General features: G+C 39.5%; 1 protein-coding gene across 1 annotated transcript in view; it reads left to right on the forward strand.

Annotated features, from left to right (window-relative positions):
* LOC143118964 (lysophosphatidylcholine acyltransferase 1) overlaps positions 1-20302 on the forward strand; it is a 47834-nt gene that overhangs the window by 11375 nt on the left and 16157 nt on the right. Inside the window, exons 2-3 of the mRNA XM_076280151.1 lie at positions 15464-15603; positions 16402-16616. Of these exons, the coding sequence (XP_076136266.1) occupies positions 15464-15603; positions 16402-16616 (355 nt within the window). The remainder of the gene's footprint in view (positions 1-15463; positions 15604-16401; positions 16617-20302) is intronic.

Raw genomic sequence — 20302 nt, forward strand, 5'->3', positions numbered from 1 at the left:
CCAATGGCAGATATATAATAATAACTAGATGTACTGCAGAGCAGTACAAAATATGACTGCCGCCCAGTTCAGCACATGTTTTCCACAAAAATAAGTCACGCTGAAATATGATTCTAACTGTCTCACTGAATTGCATTATGCACACTCAATTCTCACTGGTATCTGCTAGACAACAAGTACCAAAACATGATTAGTTCATAGATTTCACATGTAATATACATTTTATACAACCCCACCCCCATCTTGCCTGTTCATAATTCTGAGAAATTCTTGAATTGTGTGCATGTATGCGTGTACATGTTTATGTTTATGTGTGTGTGGGTGTGTGGGTGGGTGTGTGTGCGTGCATGTGTGTGTTTGCCTGTTTATGTGCCTGTCGGTGTGCATGTGCATGCATGCGTATATATGTCTACTGTGTGAGTATGTGTCATACGTAGGATAACTGTGAATGTGTGTGCGTGTGTATCACATGTTGCGTGTGGACTGCAACATGTGTGCATATGGAATGGGTTTACATGCGAGGCAAACATACGCAAAATATTGGTCATCCTAGGCCCTACGGTTCTCAAGATATTCACATAAAAAGATCACATGATGACTAGGGCTGGGCGATAAAACGATAGCGATATGTATCGAAATAGACATGTAATCGATATCAATAAAAAATGCGTTCGATAGAACATTCGATAATTAAAAGCAACACACACCTCCCGCCAGAGTTTCTGCTAGAAAAAAATGGTGCCAGTCAAAGTGACCAGCAGAGGTTGTATTTTCCGGACATTTTGATGATATGCCGATCAAATATCCTATTATCCCTTCTTAATTAGTCAAATTGAGGAAAACTGGAGACAGGCTATGTAGCTTAAAGAATGACATAATCAGGCTGTATAGAATGCAACATGTTCATTAGCCTAACTTAAACATGCCTAACAAGATCTAGCCAGTATCTTTTCATGGACAGCAAGAGTCCGCTTCGTTCGTTGTTTTAAAAAGGCTACGTTGTTTGTTGCTGCTACCCACGTTATCTCCAGTGGTGACTGTTTAACTACACAGATGCGCACACACAAGAATGAGCGCTCACACCACTACCCCCTAATGCTATGCCTCTTTATTTGATAACCATAAATTATGAAATGTTTCCTGTTTTTTCTTTCGGCCGCGGTTCAATGATACCGTTTAATTGTGCCAGAAATTATCCGCGTACCAGTAATCGCCTCGTCGAGGAGGCCCTAACCCTGCAGATCATAGACAAAGAACGCATAGGCCTACTAGCTTTGGGTAAAGAACACTTTGCATGTCCAGTGTAGGCCTACACGGAGAATGACAGTGTCTTGGAGCGGCCGCACCCCCCGCAACTCCACTTCCAATGTCACTGATTCCGACAGATACGCCCGACACTTCTTTTTATCTGGTGGTGGTGGAGTTGACGGGACATCTGAGGCTTCAGACGTTACCAATTTATCATCATCCATGGCGTCTGGCCTATGAGAAAACTTTTAAGGCTAGTCTGCCTGGGCCTGGACATGTTTGAACCGCCTCACTCATTTGTTCGTTGTTTAACATGGACGTTTTAAGCGTACGCTTCCTACAGTATTTGAAATGCAGCATAGGCTATGCGTGTTGTTTAATAGCTTACTTTTTGAGCCTGTTCATTTAAAAACATAGCCAGAGGACGTATAATATAGGCTTACATATGAAAGTAATTGTAGGTGACTAATTACTTAATATTAATCTTAGACTGGCGAACTTCAGGAAAAACTCAGGAATCAAGTTTATTCTATTACAGGCAAAGAGGGTACAAAAAAGGTCTATGTAGGCCTAGCCCAAGCCTAAAAGGCCTAGGTTGGCCTAGAGCCAACTCCTCTCTTCCGCTACATCCTTAGTCCAAGTCTAGAAAATCCGAATCTGATCTCACAAACATTGCAGTTTAGTTACTTTTAAATGGTTTAAACAAAGAACAAAGTGGCGCCAAGAACAAGCCCACTTGATTGGTTCTACAGTTGGTATCAGACACACCTACTCACACCCACTTCACACCTATGAATTCTTGTCAGAATAGCATGAGGAGAGATATCTTATATATCAGAAATATCACTTATAGAATGTTCCAAACATTCTCACAATCACATCATTACAATCCATGTAATGAGACTATCAAAATGATACCAGACATGAATACATTTACATTTCATGATACATGGATACATTATATCAAGGAAGCATCCTTTGTCTTGTGTAAGTGATAGGCCTTAAACCAGCACATTAGCATTCCATTGGGGGAGGGGATAGTGTCTTTGTTTAAAACCAAGATGGGTTACATGGCTAACTAAAAGTAGTCTTGAAGTTAAATTATTATCCATTTTAACCATACATTTTATTGCTATCAATTCCCCCTTTTCAAGTCTGAATGACTTGAAGTTTAAAATAAGATTCCATAACATGAGCCTTCTTGAACAATTTTACAATTCTTTTTTTTTTTTTTTTTATAAAGTCCATAATCAGTCCATAATCAATGTAAGTGTGTGCGTGAGCAAGGAAAGCAGCGTTCAGCATACATCCCTTCTTGCGTTACTCTTCCGTTGAAGAAGGGTCCTCTTATGAAACTTGAATGTGTCTGCATTGTTTCAGTGTAAGTGTATGCGAGTGCAAAGGGTGTGCATGGCAGGCCGCGTTCGGCGTGCACCCTTGTGTCAGTCCAAACAGTCCATGAACAATGGGCCATGAGTGTCTTTGATGATGCGGAGTGCGATGCTGCTTTCGGCACCCCCTTTCGTTGCTTTCAGTCAGTCCAGTTTTGTTGCTTCCAGAGTCATGGCAGTTGCTTCTGCCACAGGTTCCGTTGGACCTGTGGTTCCTGAGCCTCGTCCAGTTTCGTCTCATGACATGGCCTAGCCCCGACCGCTGCTGCTGGCTGTACCTGAGCCCAGGGCAGAGTTGTCTGGTCCATCAATCTCGTCCAGTGGCATGGCCTGGTCTCCACGGCTGCTGCTCTGGCGTGGTAGCTGAGCCTGGTTGGTGGAGCCATTCGCCATCTTGAAAGGATCTTCTTGAGATGTTTGCGTAGTGGTAGTCGAAGACAAAGGCATGTCACACCTCCCTTTGTCCCTTCTGGCATGAAAGAGATTCTGAAGAGTGGATTCACAACAACTTGGGAGACATTAGCATGAGTGTAAACAGAGTCAAACAGTGTCTCGTGAATGCAGATTCACAAGTCAACAACAGTATGCTAATGTATTCAGTTTCTCAATTGGAGACAGTCACACCTACAGCATGGGTCTTCTAACATAGCAGGGCTATTTATCTCCAAACAGAGACTACACATTTGCATCTATTGGCAAAAGGCCAATATAAAGAAAATAAATAAACTTTGGTTAAGTTTAGATGTTTAAAAGAAAAATAATCCACAGACTCACGTGGGTAGGGTACCCCTGCATGTCTTTTAAAGAGATTTTGCATTAGAAGTGAGGGTCAGTAAAACAAAACAGTAGGCATTTAAAAAAATGACCATTTGAGCAATGAAACCAGTAAACTTAAAGAAAGTATTTCAAGTCCATCTATCCATCTCCCCCTTTTTATAGTTTCTTAACTATAACAGATTGTGATCCCAATATGAATGAAGAAAAGAAAATACACCACTAAAAACAAATAAAAAGTAATTTCAAACATAAAGAAACTCAAGTTGTGGGTATGAATCCTTTCAATTGAACATTTGCCCACATCAAACAAGGCGTAAACATGTAGCAAACATTTCCCATTGGCATACAAGCAAAAATAAAAAAAAAATATGTCTTAACATGTTAAACCCAAAAGATGTCCCTTAAAAGATAAATTAAATGAAAGAAAGAAAATGGTTGAAATCAACAATGGTTTCCCATTATCACTCCTCTTAGGTTCATATCTCCCCAGTGAAGTTCCTTTTGTGTCCATGGGGGAGAAGCTGGGGGGTTGGTTATAGAATACAGTGCTGCTAGAACAAAGGCAGTGAGATAAGATAGCAAAAGGTGTGAAAACTTTTGACCCAAGAAAACAAAGAAGGACTTGAAACAAAAAATGGAAACAAACACATATAACGAAATAAACAAATTTCACACACACAGGGCCGGCCCACACGCGCATTCATTCATACTGGACACACAGACACACACAGCTCCATGGAGCTGGAGGACAACTTTAAACGGGCTGCAGGAAGAATTTCCTGCTTAAAAGAACAAAAGAAGTTTAGTCAAGCCTTTTCAGTTAGCTCATATTAGCTCACAAAGACATCTAGACGCCCCTAGCGGCAGCTAGTTAGCTCAGGCGTACTTAAAAGAGGCCTAACCATGCTCTCTTGAGGTTATGCTGTTTGAGCTTATGCTGTTTGCACACTTGAAAAAGATTACGACAAAAATCCTGGATTCATCATCTGAGTGTAGATGTAGCCTAAAACAAAACACCACATCTACTCAAAAACAAAACAAGACTAGTGTTAGCTTGGATTCTAGCCGCTCATACGCTCTTGGTGATAAAAACAAAAAGGGCAGCACCAAGTTCTGTCTAATATTCTGTTTTGGTAGTGAAGGAATAAAAATGTTCTGTAAACAAAGAGGGGCATAAGCTACGTAGCTTGTTAGGACATGATGTCCCTAAAACCCGCGAAAAATAGATTGCACACGAACCACCGTGTTTAATACTGAGCTGCCTAGCACACTCGCTAATCTATTTACTCCTTATATCCAATAAAGAGGCACCATTGGACTTCAATCCAACACATATATAGACGCTTTACAAAATATGGATTAATTCGTCTTGTGCGACGTTTTGCCAAAATCGGGGAAGCACAAATTTATGTCCACTATTAAATTACGGTTTTGCCAAAATATTGCCAAAATCGGGGAAGCACAATTTTGTGTCCACTATTAAGTTACGGTTTTGCCAAAATGTCTACTCACTCAGAATGCCTTTTCCGATATCTTACCGCCCATTCCAAACTGTGGTTAGTAGGAACCGCCCGGATTTACAGATCCACCTTCGTTCATCACCAAAGAAGAAATGCAGATAAAAAGCGTCCTTAATTTGGGAGCTGTCACCAGAGCGATGAGAAAAAGAAAAAAAAAAAAAACTGCGGCGTCTTAGAATCAGCGACAAAAGTATATTATCTCTGCGGTTGGAACCTCCATGAAAGTAATTGTAGGTGACTAATTACTTAATATTAATCTTAGACTGGCGAACTTCAGGAAAAACTCAGGAATCAAGTTTATTCTATTACAGGCAAAGAGGGTACAAAAAAGGTCTATGTAGGCCTAGCCCAAGCCTAAAAGGCCTAGGTTGGCCTAGAGCCAACTCCTCTCTTCCGCTACATCCTTAGTCCAAGTCTAGAAAATCCGAATCTGATCTCACAAACATTGCAGTTTAGTTACTTTTAAATGGTTTAAACAAAGAACAAAGTGGCGCCAAGAACAAGCCCACTTGATTGGTTCTACAGTTGGTATCAGACACACCTACTCACACCCACTTCACACCTATGAATTCTTGTCAGAATAGCATGAGGAGAGATATCTTATATATCAGAAATATCACTTATAGAATGTTCCAAACATTCTCACAATCACATCATTACAATCCATGTAATGAGACTATCAAAATGATACCAGACATGAATACATTTACATTTCATGATACATGGATACATTATATCAAGGAAGCATCCTTTGTCTTGTGTAAGTGATAGGCCTTAAACCAGCACATTAGCATTCCATTGGGGGAGGGGATAGTGTCTTTGTTTAAAACCAAGATGGGTTACATGGCTAACTAAAAGTAGTCTTGAAGTTAAATTATTATCCATTTTAACCATACATTTTATTGCTATCACATATTAAGGCTTATTCTCAAATTCAGATTGCGTTAGGGGAGGGGATTATTAGCCAATTTCAATCGGACAATTTGACCGGAGAGATTGAATTTTGTCGGACATTTCATTTTTTTTTGGCCAATGTCCGGTAATTACCGGACAACGGAAACCCTGCCTCCCGCCTTACGTTGTCCATAAATAAATAGGCTAAATATATCTTGCATTGTAGCTAGTATGTGCAACTCTACCAGAGTAGACGATGGAAGTAGGCCTACCTCAACACAGACTCTCAATGAGTCCTTGCCCCGTGCTCTCTCTCTCTCTCTCTCTCTCTCTCTCTCTCGCTCTCTCTCTCTCTCTCTATCTCTCTCTCTCTCTCTCTCTCTCTCTCTCTCTCTCTCTCTCTCTCTCTAGGTGCATCCCTCCTCAGCATGCGCATGTAATCCAAACATTCACAATCGTGCAAGACGACTGAATTGCTATTAAATCTGGTTAGCATCATTAGCACGCTGCACAAATTTGTTCAAAACTGTTGCATTCAAATTGACTGCTAAATTCTAATCAACTCAATCCCGATGCAAATGGGAAAGTATTTTCCAAGACTCAAACCTGTCCCAAGGAGAAAAAGTATTCATTTGAAACTTAAACACATGTGGGGAAACTGAACAGTCTAACCATGGCTTCAACCATGCTGCTCATTCAGACTTATGTGCACAATTATTATGATGGCCGCGCAGCGAAGTGGCGGTCATATAGGTTTAGTCAGATTTTTTTTTTTTTTTTTTTTTTCTTTTTTTTTTTTTTTTTCGCATGCCCAAATTTCCGTCAATGATTCCCGGGACACTGAAAGACCGGGGTACACGAAACTTGGTGGGCATGTAACCCCACATGGATAGCATGGAACCATCGTTTTTCGTTTTGATCTGTAGCCCCCCCGCTGGACTGCACCCCCCGAAAGGAGGGTAGGGCAGACACAGTTTTCTGTGAATATCTCGAGAACCGTAAGGTTTAGGAGGACCATTTTTTTTTTGTATGTTGATCTCAAGGGGCCATGTCAACCCATTCCATAACCACTCATTTCATGTATAGCGCCACCTAGTTAAACACAAAAAAGTAAAAATGAGGTGTTGTAATCGCAGGTATCTGTGACCTAACATAGTCAAAACTGCACGAAATTGGAAGTGTAGGATCATTATGACACCCTCTGAATGCACGCCAAGTTTCGTGGAATTCCGTTCATGGGGGGCCACACAATAAATTAATTTATGTTACTATACACCAACTGGCCTGGAGGTGGCCGGAGACAGTTTTCTGTGAATATCTCGAGAACCGTAGGGCCTAGGAGGTCCACCTTTTTATGTATGTTGGTCTTAAGGGGGCATGTCAACCCATCCCATTACCACTTATTTCATGTATAGCGCCACCTAGTTAAAAATTAAAAAGCAAAAAATTAGGTGTTTTCATCACAATATCTCTGGCTGACAAGGTCAAAACTGCACGAAATTAAAAGTGTAGGATCATTATGACACCCTCCGAATGCATGCCAAGTTTTGTGTACTTTCGTTCATGGGGGGCCTTACAATAAAATAATTTATGTGTACATTTAGTGACGTACACCAACAAGGATTCCCGGGACACTGAAAGACCGGGGTACACAAAACTTGGTGGGCATGTACCCCCACATGGATAGCATGGAACCGTCATTTTTCGTTTTGATCTGTAGCCCCCCCGCTGGACTGGACCCCCCAAATGGAGGGTAGGGCAGACACAGTTCTCTGTGAATATCTTGAGAACTATAGGGCCTAGGATGACCATTTTTTTCCGTATGTTTGCTTCCAGGGGTCATGTTAACCCATTTCATGTGCACACATGTGCACAAACAGATACACACACACACACACACACATACATTCACAGTAATCATACGTATGACACATACTCACACAGTAGACATATGTACGCTTGCATGCACAGGCACATACGCAGGCACACACACAAGCACGCACACACACACACACACACACACACACACACACACACACACACACACACACATAACATAAACATAACACAAACAATCAAGAATTTCTCAGAATTATGAACAGGCAAGATGGAGGTGGGGTTGTATAAAATGAATTTTACATGTGAAATCTATGAACTAATAATGTTTTGGTACTTGTTGTCTAGCAGATACCAGTGAGAATTGAGTGTGGATAATGCAATTTAGTGAGACAGTTAGAACCATATAGGCCTTTCAGCGTGATTTATTTTTGTGGAAAAAATGTGCTGGACTGGGCGGCGGTCATATTTTGTACCGGGTACATCTAGTTTATTTGAGTGTTAAGTTTAAAAGGAAGGTTAAAGGGACACCAGGCAAGCCTGATGCTTTTTCTCTACAAAACTCCCCCTCGCTCGGTCTGAAGCTCTTTTCCTTTTCTTTGCATCTTCTGTCAAGGGTTTTCGCTGCTTTTTCGCCGGCTCTGCCATTATACACACGTTTGCAACAATCGCTAGTGTTTCGTTAGCCTGCCTCTGTGCTGTGGATGCAGGATGGAAACTGAAACTGCTTCGGTCGCCGGGTACGATACACTGAACTTGCAAGCGGGATATTCTTCCTACAGGCAGTAGGGGCGGGCGAGAGAGTCTTCATTCGCCCTGTAACGAGTCATTTAACCATATACCGACTTACGAAGATGAGTAATTAACACGAAAACATTGCCTGGTGTCCCTTTAAGTTTAAAATAAAAGTGTTTAAATTGAACTTTTTTTCCCTTCTGGTCCTTATCTGAAATAGATTTTAAAAAAATCTATAATTTTCGATATCGACCGATATGAAATACTTATATCGTGATACAGTTTTCAGCCATATCGCCCAGCCCTAATGATGACGCACTAAAAAACCCTGGCAAAACTGAAACATTTTCAGCTAGTTCTTTGACTACTTCTTTTTTTGTCACCAGCTTGTGTTCACACTCTACAGTGTAACGTAAGATTGACATCTCACTTCAGAAGTAAAGGTAAAGTGCAAGGGAAAGGTAACTGATATTTAGGTTGGCACTCGCAACACCACATCCACCTAGTGAGTACTTGGCCTAATCCACCCCTTGTAAACACCCCTGGTAGTGTGTCTATGTATTTATGTGTATGTATGGTATGTACTGTAGCAGATGCATTTTTCCACAGTGACTTACAATGACATCAATACACATTACATTAACAATACAATGATCAGTTTATAGTAAAATCAAATGGCCTAAAAAATGCCAATATTATTAATAGAATTGAACAGAATAATAACCATAAGCATATACAAACCAGGACTCTGTGCAGAAATATGAATTAGTATTTGGTATGATGACAGCAGTCAGTGAGCCTGTAGGCTAAGGGCCCTGTAGGGTACATTATTCACTTGACGTTTTTTGACCCATGAATGCTCTTTGACGTACATGCTGTGCATTTGCATGTTGATTGGAAATATACAGCCACATAGTTTGTGGGTGAACTCTTGAACTTTCTGTGGGTGAAAAAATTACCCTGAGCTCATGTATCTGCTGCTCATTGCACTCTTCATTTTGCTCAGATAAGAAGGGGGGGGGGCATTAAGAGGATGTGGTGCACTTCTGAGTATGTGTGAAGCGTATGTATGTTGGTGAGTGGAGTATCTGTATGCTGAAGGTGTGTGTGTGTGTGTGTGTGTGTGTGTGTGTGTGTGTGTGTGTGTGTGTGTGTGTGTGTGTGTGTGTGTGTGTGTGTGTGTGTGTGTGTGTGTGTGTGTGTGTGTGTGTGTGTGTGTGTGTGTGTGTGTGTGTGTGTGTGTGTGTGTGTGTGTGTGTGTGAAGAGTGAGAGACTGCCAGGCTCTGAGTTAATTCTGAAGTACAGTGTGGTAAGAGCCAGACCCTGCACTACCTCTGAAGGAGCATAGCAAGAGTTAAGCTTATTGTTTAAAATAGCAAAACATCTCATTGTATCCCTCATGCAACATGCAGTTGAGCATTTAATTTTATTTAGTTCATTTATTAGCTGACATTAATTTGCATTTCTTATATGCCAGTGTAAACCAGTCTGTCCTCTGACGAGATATAAAAAAAAAAAAAAAAAAAAAGGCACTTGGTGTTTTGATGTTTTACAAGAAACTCAAGTATTTTGTATGTTCATTTTTCTATGACTTGGCCTGTGTTAGCCTTTTTCTGACAAAGGCCTGGCCATTTGATTGGTTGTGAGGTAGTTTTAGGGCTGTCAATGCCAAGTGTTGTCTTACACTGTCGTCGCACAGTTTTTTCAGAACAGAACAAAAGACTGTGTCTTGGTATTTTTAGACCTGAATCCCCCTCCCTCTCCCTGCTAGAAGAGTCTGTGACTGAGGAATCATCATTTGTTTCATTTCACTATGTTCACGTCTCTGTTTAGCCTAATGTTTGTTCTGTTTACATTACAACCTCGCGGTTGGAACGGTTTCAAAATAAAAAGTACTTTCAAAATAAAAGCCCCCCGAAACAGAAAAGGCCCCCCAAAAAATTAAGTAACATATCAGGAATGCATTAATAGTAATATTAAAAAAGATCGAAAATCAAACCGAATTGTGACTTTAAAATCGAAAATTAAATCGAATCAAGGATTTTGAGAATCGTGACACCCCTAACCCTTCTAGATCTGCTGTATCATGAGCTGAGATGTGTCCCACCTTCCTCCATACTTTGGTACCATGACTTGCACAAAGTTCTGTACTGGATATACAGTAGTTGAGCCAAATGTATGGCTGATGCATGGTCATGCAGCCTTAATGATTCATTTTTTTCTAAAGGCATACACCCTCTAGATGTAATTTGACATGAATGAAGACATAATTACATGTTTAAAAAGTTTATACTAATACAGGCGTCTCAAACTCATTGCCTGCCAGCCTTTTGCCAGGTTGTGTTCAATGTGCAATAGGCATGTGGGGGAAAATGGTCTCTTATCTCAAAACGATCATTAACCCCTACAAAAATATAGCTTGTGCTCATTGTAATGTAACATTAGGTGCTTTTATCAATTGAATGGAAAGCAACTCTTGCATTAGGGCACACTTGTCCATACATTTTTATGTTCTGCCATTTTATTTGAGAATGACGTTTAGGCTGCCTCTAAATAACATGCTATTTCCTGTGCAGACGATATTCGCAACCAGCAGCATAACCTATAAATTTAATTTCCAAAAAACTGTGTTTAATTACTTTGGCTATTGCTTTGCTTACCATATAACTAGTTTCATGGCTGCATCACATTTTTTCTGGCTCTTGGGAAAAGTTATGCTGAAATCTCTGGAGTGATTCTTTCTCTGCCTCTCATAGGCTTCTCTTCTGCATGTTTGTTGGTGTAATGTGGCTTTATTTATTTGTTTCTCCTTGTAAAACAGACAGGCTGTTGCCTCATTGAAACTCAACGAGAAGGAATCACATTGTCCACGTTTCTTGAAACTGCCAATGATCCTGGTCATCATTTCCTTTCGCTTCAGAACAACATGTTTGCTTATAGTATAGGGGGGCATGATTAACTGATTAGTAATTGAAGGTTGTAAATATTGCAATGGCAACAACACCATGCCTACTTTCAGACCGTCTTGAGACAACAGGTGTCTTCACATTATACAATTCTGTGAGTGCCTCAACCATGACCACTGGCTCACTCTTAAAGCAACATCTAAAAATGGTTATGGTTCTTAGCAGATGCTTTTGTCCAAAGTGACGCACAATATGATGATATGCTGATGATGAAATTAACAGTTGTCAAAGTTGTCATATAGCCTATAGGAAGAAATACTAATAGTACTACTAGACTAAATAATTTTAACAGAATAATAACAACTAGAAATGCAATTCCAAGGAATTACCAGTGCATGAAAATGCTAAAGTTGTGATGTATAATATCATGTATAGTTCAAACAGATAATACAGAGAAATATTACTACGGTTACTACGGTGATGCTAGGATAGACATGGTGGTTGCATAGCTTAATAAAAGTTGATAGTTTAAAAGTAGACTGTTTAAAAGCTGAATGTAGATAGTTTAAAAGTTGTTGATAGACAGTAGACAGTTTAAAAGTTGTTGATAGACAGCTAGTTTAATAGATAGTTTAATGATAGTTTAAAAGTAGACCGTTTAAAAGTTGAAGGTAAATAGTTTAAAAGTTGTTGACAGACTGGAAGTTGAATGAATGTTGATATTCAAATAGTTTAATGGCTGTGTATAGGTAGATATTTGACGTTAACTGAAAGTTGGAATGGCTCTAATGTTTGCTAGCAGTTATGCTAAGATTTTTAACTATGCTAACCATGCTACTTAGCTAATGTTTTATAGCAGTGCTAGCAATGCTAACCTGCTAACCATGCTACTTAGCTAACGTTTTATAGCAGTTTAATGAATGTTGATATTCAAATAGTTTAATGGCTGTGCATAGGTAGATATTTGACGATAACTGAAAGTTTGAACGGCTCTAATGTTTGTTAGCAGTTATGCTAAGATTTTTAATTCTGTTAACCATGTTACTTAGCTAATGTTTTATAGCAGTGTTGGCAATGCTAGCATGCCAACCATGCTACTTAGCTAATGTTTTATAGCAGTGCTACCAATGCTAACATGCTAACCATGCTACTTAGCTAACTTAACTAACATTTTCTAGCAGTTTTGCTAAACATGCTAACTATGCTAACAATGTTAGCATGCTAACTATGTTAACCATGTTACTTAGCTAACTTAGCTAATAATTTTAGCAGTTATGCTTACTATGCTAACTAGCATGATAACATGTTAGCATGCTAACTATGCTAACCATGTTACTTAGCTAACCTAGCTAATCATTTTAACAGTTTTGCTAAAAATGCTAACTAGCATGTTAACTATGCTAGCATGTTAACTATGCTAACCATGTTACTTAGCTAACCTAGCTAATCATTTTTAGCTAACCTAGCTATCATTTAATCATTTTTAGCAGTTTTGCTAAAAATGCTAACTAGCATGCTAACATGTTAGCATGCTAACTACGCTAACCATGTTACTTAGCTAACTTAGCTAATCATTTTTAGCAGTTTTGCTAAAAATGCTAACTAGCATGCTAACATGCTAGCATGCTAACTATGTTAACCATGTGACTTAGCTAACTTAGCTAATCATTTTTAGCAGTTTTGCTAAAAATGCTAACATGCTAACTTGCTAGCATGCTAACTATGTTAACCATGCTAACTAGCTACAGTGGGTAGGAGTCATAGTTGATGACAAGTAACAGTTACAATGGCTAAACAGTTAAAAAGTTCAGTAGTTTAAAGGGTTAAATTGTTTAACAGTGAAATATTGTAGTGAGGACTTTTATTTTGAAACAGTTTTTGGCAGAGGAAGCAGTTGAACAGGATGTGTAGTTTTAATAGGGCCAGTTTGTATGCTTAAAGCCTGAGACTGGCAGTTGAGATCCAGGTGGCCTGAACACCTGCCATAGGATTCTAATTGCTTAATGGCCGTATTATGATGTCATAATCGGCAATGTTAAGTCTATGGGGAATTTTAAAACGTTTTTCTTTAATAGTTTAAAAAGTATAAAAGTTTCAAAGTTGAAAAGACATAGCAACCCGATCTGTTTGAAGACCTACGTTACAAAGTTTGAATGAAGTTTCTAAGTTAAACTGTTCAAGAGAAATTGCGTCTAGAAAAAGTGGTAAGCGGAATAATAATAATAATAAGAAGAAGAAGTTGCCTAGGAAGAACAGTACAGTGCATTTTCATGCACTGTAATAAGAAGAAGTTGCCTAGGAAGAACAGTACAGTGCATTTTCATGCACTGTAATAACAATGTCATGATGATAATGACCATAGATACAAACTGTGACATTGTTGGAAGAATTAATTATTTAGATACAAGGGAAATAAATGAGCATAACCGAGTTCCCAATCAGGTCATGACGTGTTGGACAGAGAAATAATGTCTTGGGGAGTGAGAAACCATGAAAGGAAAATTGTAGAAAAAATGCTATTAACCCTTTCAACAATAAAAACAAAAACAATACTTGAACATTCTATTTGGTTCCCAATCTACTTCCTCTGCATTAAAGGTGCGATTTGTAGGATTGTTACCGAACGTTCTGTAGGCCAAAAAATAATGGAACTCTCTTGAAAGGGTCTATAAAACATTGTGGTTGAACAGTATTTTGTGTACGACCACATGCTATTTTTATCTTTGACCCAGTGTAGCAACCCAGGCTCACGGCCTTGAACGGGAGACAAACACCAAATAAATTTTTGACGAATATGTTTAAATCATATCAGGAAAAGAAATGTCTTAGGGAATGTGGGATTCTGGTTGTGAATGTAATGAGTGAATGGAATCGGCAGAAACAGTAACAGGATCAGCATTTCAAGCGCAGCACAAGGGAACAAATACTGCCCCTTCTGCGCACCCACACAGAACACAATGGAGAGTGAATGAGCCATACATCGCACAGTTTGTTCTGCGGCTTGTCACTATTAAGGTAGTGATGCAAAGGGTTGACCATGAAGTTTCAGTGGTGCTGTCATAAGTTGTTTAGCTACACTATAAATGACCAAAGGTATTGTAAAGTAGCTTGTTTTCCCTGGTTATTTTTTTTGGGTTAGGCATGTTGCACGTTACCCTGAGTATTTTGCATCACAGTTAAAAGATTAAAAGACAAATTGATTAAATATCAACGAGTGGGCATTTTGTCCTGTTCGTTAACTATGGACAAATAAGTTAATTCAGTGAACATGTCCTCATTCAACTGTAACGTTACCTAAAGTTAGGTTCTTTAGCTAACATTAGCCTCAGCAATGAACTTGATGTCTTTTCCGCACAACTGTTGTCTTGCCTTTGGGCACTTTGGCACATGTTTAAATTATGGGATGGAAATGGACAGTGCCACTCCGTTGACTAGATTGGGGGAAAAATGAAGTTGGTTTGAACCAGTTTCCTGTTGGGCATTGAACCGCCTAAGCACAATTTTGGTGACCTACAGTAGATGTGACCTTAAGCAACAGACTGTAAAATGGTAACTCATCTGATAGCCGCGTCTAGAAAATTATTACTGCCATCAAGGCGCAGAGTGCCTTGAGTTTGAGTGCAGCTTATGGTAGGTATTTAGGTATGCTGTTCCGACATTGTGTCAATCTTGCAAAACATCACTGAATAGTTTTTTTCCCCATGCTTTCCTCTATGATGGTGAAATGCTTACAAAAAAGGCTGCTCTGTTGGTGATGTTTTTTGCGCACAAAGGTTGCTTTGTTGGTGATTATGTTTTTGATGTACTCCTTCACCACCTTGGTACTGTAGCTAACCATAATTCAGCGTGAAACATATCTCTGTTTCTTCTGTAGCAGTGTGGCTGATTGTTGGCAAACAGATTTTAGGTGCACTACAGCCACTTTCTGGCTGGATTAGAGAATAACTCTTCAGATGCCCAATTATTCCAAATTAGATTCTGCTTTAATCAGAAATAAGAATGAAGAAATGAATTCCCGTAATGCAGCCCCTGGGTAGTAACCCTAGGGCTGCAGAATATTTGCACAATGTAATAATAAACTGTGATTTATATTCGGGAAATTATGGTAAACACAATGCTGATGAAGTATGTATTTGTCTGTGTTCTGTGGTACAGATTGCTGTGATGACGGTGACGCTGTTTCCTTTACGGCTTATGATGGCTGCCTTCATGATGCTGCTGGCGTGGCCGTTTGCCTTCTTTGCCACTTTGGGTCGCTCTGAGACTGCCATCGAACCCCAGACCCTCTGGAGGAAGTGAGCAACACCACCTATGACCACTGCTGTGTGCATAACAATGAGAAAATCACAGCGTTTTATTGCATTTTATGTTTAGAATGGCTAGATAGATGAGCTATTTTAAGTAGCCGGCTATGCTATGTCAGTCAGTTGGTTTTGTTCACTCGTGACAAAGGTTGCTAAGGAAACAAAACTTTGCCATGACACACCATGCCATGAATGTTGGCTCACATTGTTGAAGATGGTAAAGACATGTGGATTTTGTAAATCTCTTATAAACAAGTAATTTCTGTGTGCATTTACATGGACCTGCATCATGACCAGGCTTACCAATGAAGGCTGTGTGTCAGGGTTGGTGCACTCGAATCACAAGCTCAATTCAAATCACAAACTCGGACGGAGCTAAATAGAGTTTAGACGTCCTTTTTTATGCCCAGCCAGCCAGTGCACTCTGCTCCAGATCTCTAAACTGTTTTAAGTGTCTTCTCGCAAGTATGTGTCCATCCACAATGTTGTGGCCATTTTCGTGACGTCAATCCAGACACATGCTATTCATATCAGTTTTATGTTTAAATCAGTTCAAAACCGTTTAAACATAAAGTAAATTAGGCATAAAATATTGAACTATAACATATAGTTGCAGAAAGTAATATAGGTTATAACTGGCATATTTGACATATTTGTTATTTGGTAAGATGAATTGTCTGTCTTCCTATTTACACCATATACGTTCTGTCAGTTTCATTCTGCCTGAGACACACACACACACACACACACACACACACAAACTCTGTCACTCACTGTGTGTATGTGCAGGTTCGTGGACGTGATGCTGAAAACCCTCATGCGGGCCATGTGGTTTTCTGGAGGCTTCCATTGGATAACGGTGAAGGGGCGCCGGGCTCCACCCAGCGAAGCGCCTATCCTCACACTGGCACCACACTCCTCCTACTTTGATGCCATTCCTGTTACAATGACGATGGCCTCCATCGTCATGAAGGCTGAGAGCAAGGACATCCCACTTTGGGGAAGTGAGTATACGCACAAAGCGCTAATGTCGGGGACTAGTCCCAAGCGTGAGTCAAATGTCCAACTTTACAGCAGAAAGGGAGATACTTACAGCCAGGTTCAAAAAATATTTTCGACTCAAAAATTTGTTTCCCCCGTTCATGACAACTGTGAGGTGGGAGCATTCTTTTATATCATCTGTTTGAACGGTAGATTACATTTTAACCGCATTCAGTATGAATGGGCTGAAAGTTTGAAACGAGAGAAACATGAGAAATTGCATCACTTATGATGCACTTAGATTTTTTGGAAGTTAGTGAGAAATAGATACTGTACTATCCAATAACACAATTAGTGTAACAAGCAATAATGTTTGTTGTGAATTTATCAATTCGCTGTCAACCCGTTAGCCTGTTAGCTTATGTCAGGTAGCAAACAGGGCCCATAGCCTTCGAACTTCGAGCTTCATACCTGCTTTTCAGAAAAGCTATGAATGACGCCACAGAGGGTTTGTCCATTTATATTATTTATACAGTCTATGTACACATGCACACACACACCTTCTTTTCTTTTCTTTTCTTTTCTTTCTCTGATTGTCTACACTCTGTAAAGTGCCATGATACATGTGTAATGTTTTGGCGCTCTATAAGCACAATTAAATTGAAATTGAAAATTGACACACACACACACTCTACTTATACACACTTATGCTTGCACATTCCCACTCTTCATTCTCTAGTATAGAGACATAGAGAAGTTAGGCATGCATAGAGAATGCATACATTTGCATTACATTGCCCTTTATTCTTGTTGCAGATGACGAACAGAATAACTTAAAGGACCAGTATGTAGGAAATAATGGAAAATAAATTGTAACCATTCCAAAAATTATCACCATATGTCATCAGAGAGTAAGGAAACACGATGAATTGAAGTAATGACTTATTTGACAACATTACTATAACCCGGAAAACCCGTAAAAAAAAATGAGTTACGGGGCGGAATCTCTGGGAAATTTCGTTTATGTTTTGAACGATTTAATTCTAGAATAGCGTATTAATAATAGGCTGGCACGTTCTCCTATTTGGGTTGCCAGATTAGCAAAGGCCAACTGTCAACAGTTGTCAGTTGTAGTCATGAATGAGTAGCCTACGAGAGGCAGGCAAATTTCCAAAACACACACACACACATACCATGCATACATACATACATACATACATACATATATATGCACTGCGAGTGTACACACACACACACACGCAGTGTACTAGGCCAAGATGAGTTAGCCATGATGCAGCCAGCTCAGGCTGTAACAGTCAAGTGAGTGTGTTCTCTGAAGCACTCTATTAAAAATCCAGAACGCAGGTTACAGGTTAATTGCTTAGAGATGTGTGTGTATCTGTGTCCGTCTGTGTTTTTGGGAAAGAGAGGGAGATGGAGGGAGAGCAAGACCATGACAAAAGAACTCGGTGTCAGACAAAGAGCGAAAGAGAAGGGAATATCCAGTGTTTGAAAAGCAATGAGAACTTGAACTTTTTCTTGTAGCTTGAGAGTAGAACTTTTCCATAACTTTAAAATGTTGAATACTGGAAAGAGAGAATGGAGGAAGACTGAGAAAGGTGAGTAAGTAAATAGTGGCTGTGTCTCAAACCGCCTACTTGCACACTTCAAGTACTTAGTTTAAGTATATAGTGCAGATAACGCAAATAACGCAAAAACAAAAAAGTACCAGGTTGATGCTCTAATAACAGTCAAAAAGTTCAGTGTGAATAAATGGACACTACTCTCAGTAAATGGGCGCCAATGGATGTCACTTCCGGTAAGTGTTTTATTATGACCGCCGCGCAGCGAAGCGGCGGTCATATAGTGTATCGTCCAATTTTGTCCAAAGTTCTTTGTGGCAGTGAAACGATAGGCCTGGCAGGATTAACGCACCTTCTCCTTTACGTGGCAAAAAATAATGTTTATTGGTCCATACAGCAACGAAAAGTAAATGAAAACTTGTTGTAAATTAGTCCACATCAAGGTCCTAACGAAATAACTGTTTTATAGTGGTTTGTAAAAGAAAAGTGTGGTCGAAAAAATGTTTGTAACCAAGCACAATCGCATTCAATGCCCCCTGACCTCAGGTGCACCAGCCCCATATGCAGTCATTCCCACTACGTCACCCATCGCTTGTGCGCCCTTAAAGTGCTAAGCACAGAAATAAATAAATACATAAAAATAAATTATAATTCCAACTAAGTTATTGCAAGCATTCCAAACTAATCCAAACGAATTTCCCAATACATATAAATAATAACATTCAAGACTTTAACAATGAAAATGGCTATAACATTCCGGCCCCTAATTTCTTGTGCAACAAAAATTACTAAATACTTGAATAGCCACTTCATATTGAACGTTCATATATCATAGACCAAAAATATGCATAAACCATAAACCATCCAAACATTGTACACAGTTGTCATTGCATTTCATATTCGGAATGAATGTCCAGAATGAGTCCACATTGTTATGTATATCAAAGAAAGTTCATTGAACTTTGTGTATGCAACAGTCCATCCGAATGTGTGTGGGTCTGAATGTATATGTAAGAGCGAATGTGTTCACGAAAAAATATAATCCATCAAGGAAAAAGCCGTTGAAAAAAAAAAACTCAAAAAGTCTTCAGACAAAAATGTCCATTGAGTCCAAAAAGAAGTTGACCTTACAAAAGTAAGTCATTATCATAGTCATTAACAAAGACATAAGCACTAGCATCAGCAAATATGTTAATGTCCATTGTATTCTTTACATTTGCACCTACTGTGCATTATACTTAATTTTCATTGAAAACATTAAATATCATTTCAACACGCATTCAAAAAACATAACCGAAAGTTATTCCATTCAATAAATTAAGATCTTCAGATTTATTTGGCCTCAAGCAAAAGGCATAGCTTAGTGATAGGCCTTTCCAACTCATTGGTTTGTGTTTTAACACGTACTTTTCTCACAAACCCTCTAGAATCTTTTATTGTCTCTGTAATGCGCCCTAAAGGCCATGAATTTCGGGGGGCACACTCATCAGCTAAAAGGACCAGATCTCCTACTGAGAAGTTTCGCCGTGGGCTGCTCCACTTTTGGCGCTGTTGCATTATGGGGAGATATTCTTTTGCCCATCTTTTCCAGAATAAATCACTGAGGTACTGGACTTGTTTCCAGCGCCTTCTTCCATATGTTTCATGTTTGTCAAACAGACCAGGCGGTAGAGTGGGCTTCCCTTTTAACAACAGAAGGTGATTTGGTGTTAAAGCCTCAAGGTCATTTGGGTCATCACTAGATGGTGTTATTGGTCTGTCATTCAGAATAGCTTCAGCCTCGCAGAATATGGTACTGAGAGCCTCATCGTCGACTATTTGTTGTTGGGTGACAGAACAGAGAATTCTTTTGGTTTGTTGAACCAGACGTTCCCAAACGCCGCCATGATGAGCTCCATAAGGTGGGTTGAAAGTCCATTTAATCCCGTCCTGTCTGAGTGTGCTTTGTATTTTGTTTTGATCCATAGTTCGTAGCGCTTGTTTTAATTCACGATTTGCACTTACGAAATTTGTTCCATTATCTGATCTTATCTCTTTGACCGGTCCTCTCCGACAGATGAACCTTCTCATGGCATTGATGCAGGAATCCGTATCAAGTGTATGGGCCACTTCAAGATGAACAGCAC

This window comes from Alosa pseudoharengus, unplaced genomic scaffold, assembly GCF_046254945.1.
Source record: "Alosa pseudoharengus isolate Yale_2024_CS ecotype anadromous, Long Island Sound unplaced genomic scaffold, YU_APseudo_1.1 YU_APseudo_1.1_scf_12, whole genome shotgun sequence".
NCBI classification, from domain to species: Eukaryota; Metazoa; Chordata; class Actinopteri; order Clupeiformes; family Clupeidae; genus Alosa; species Alosa pseudoharengus.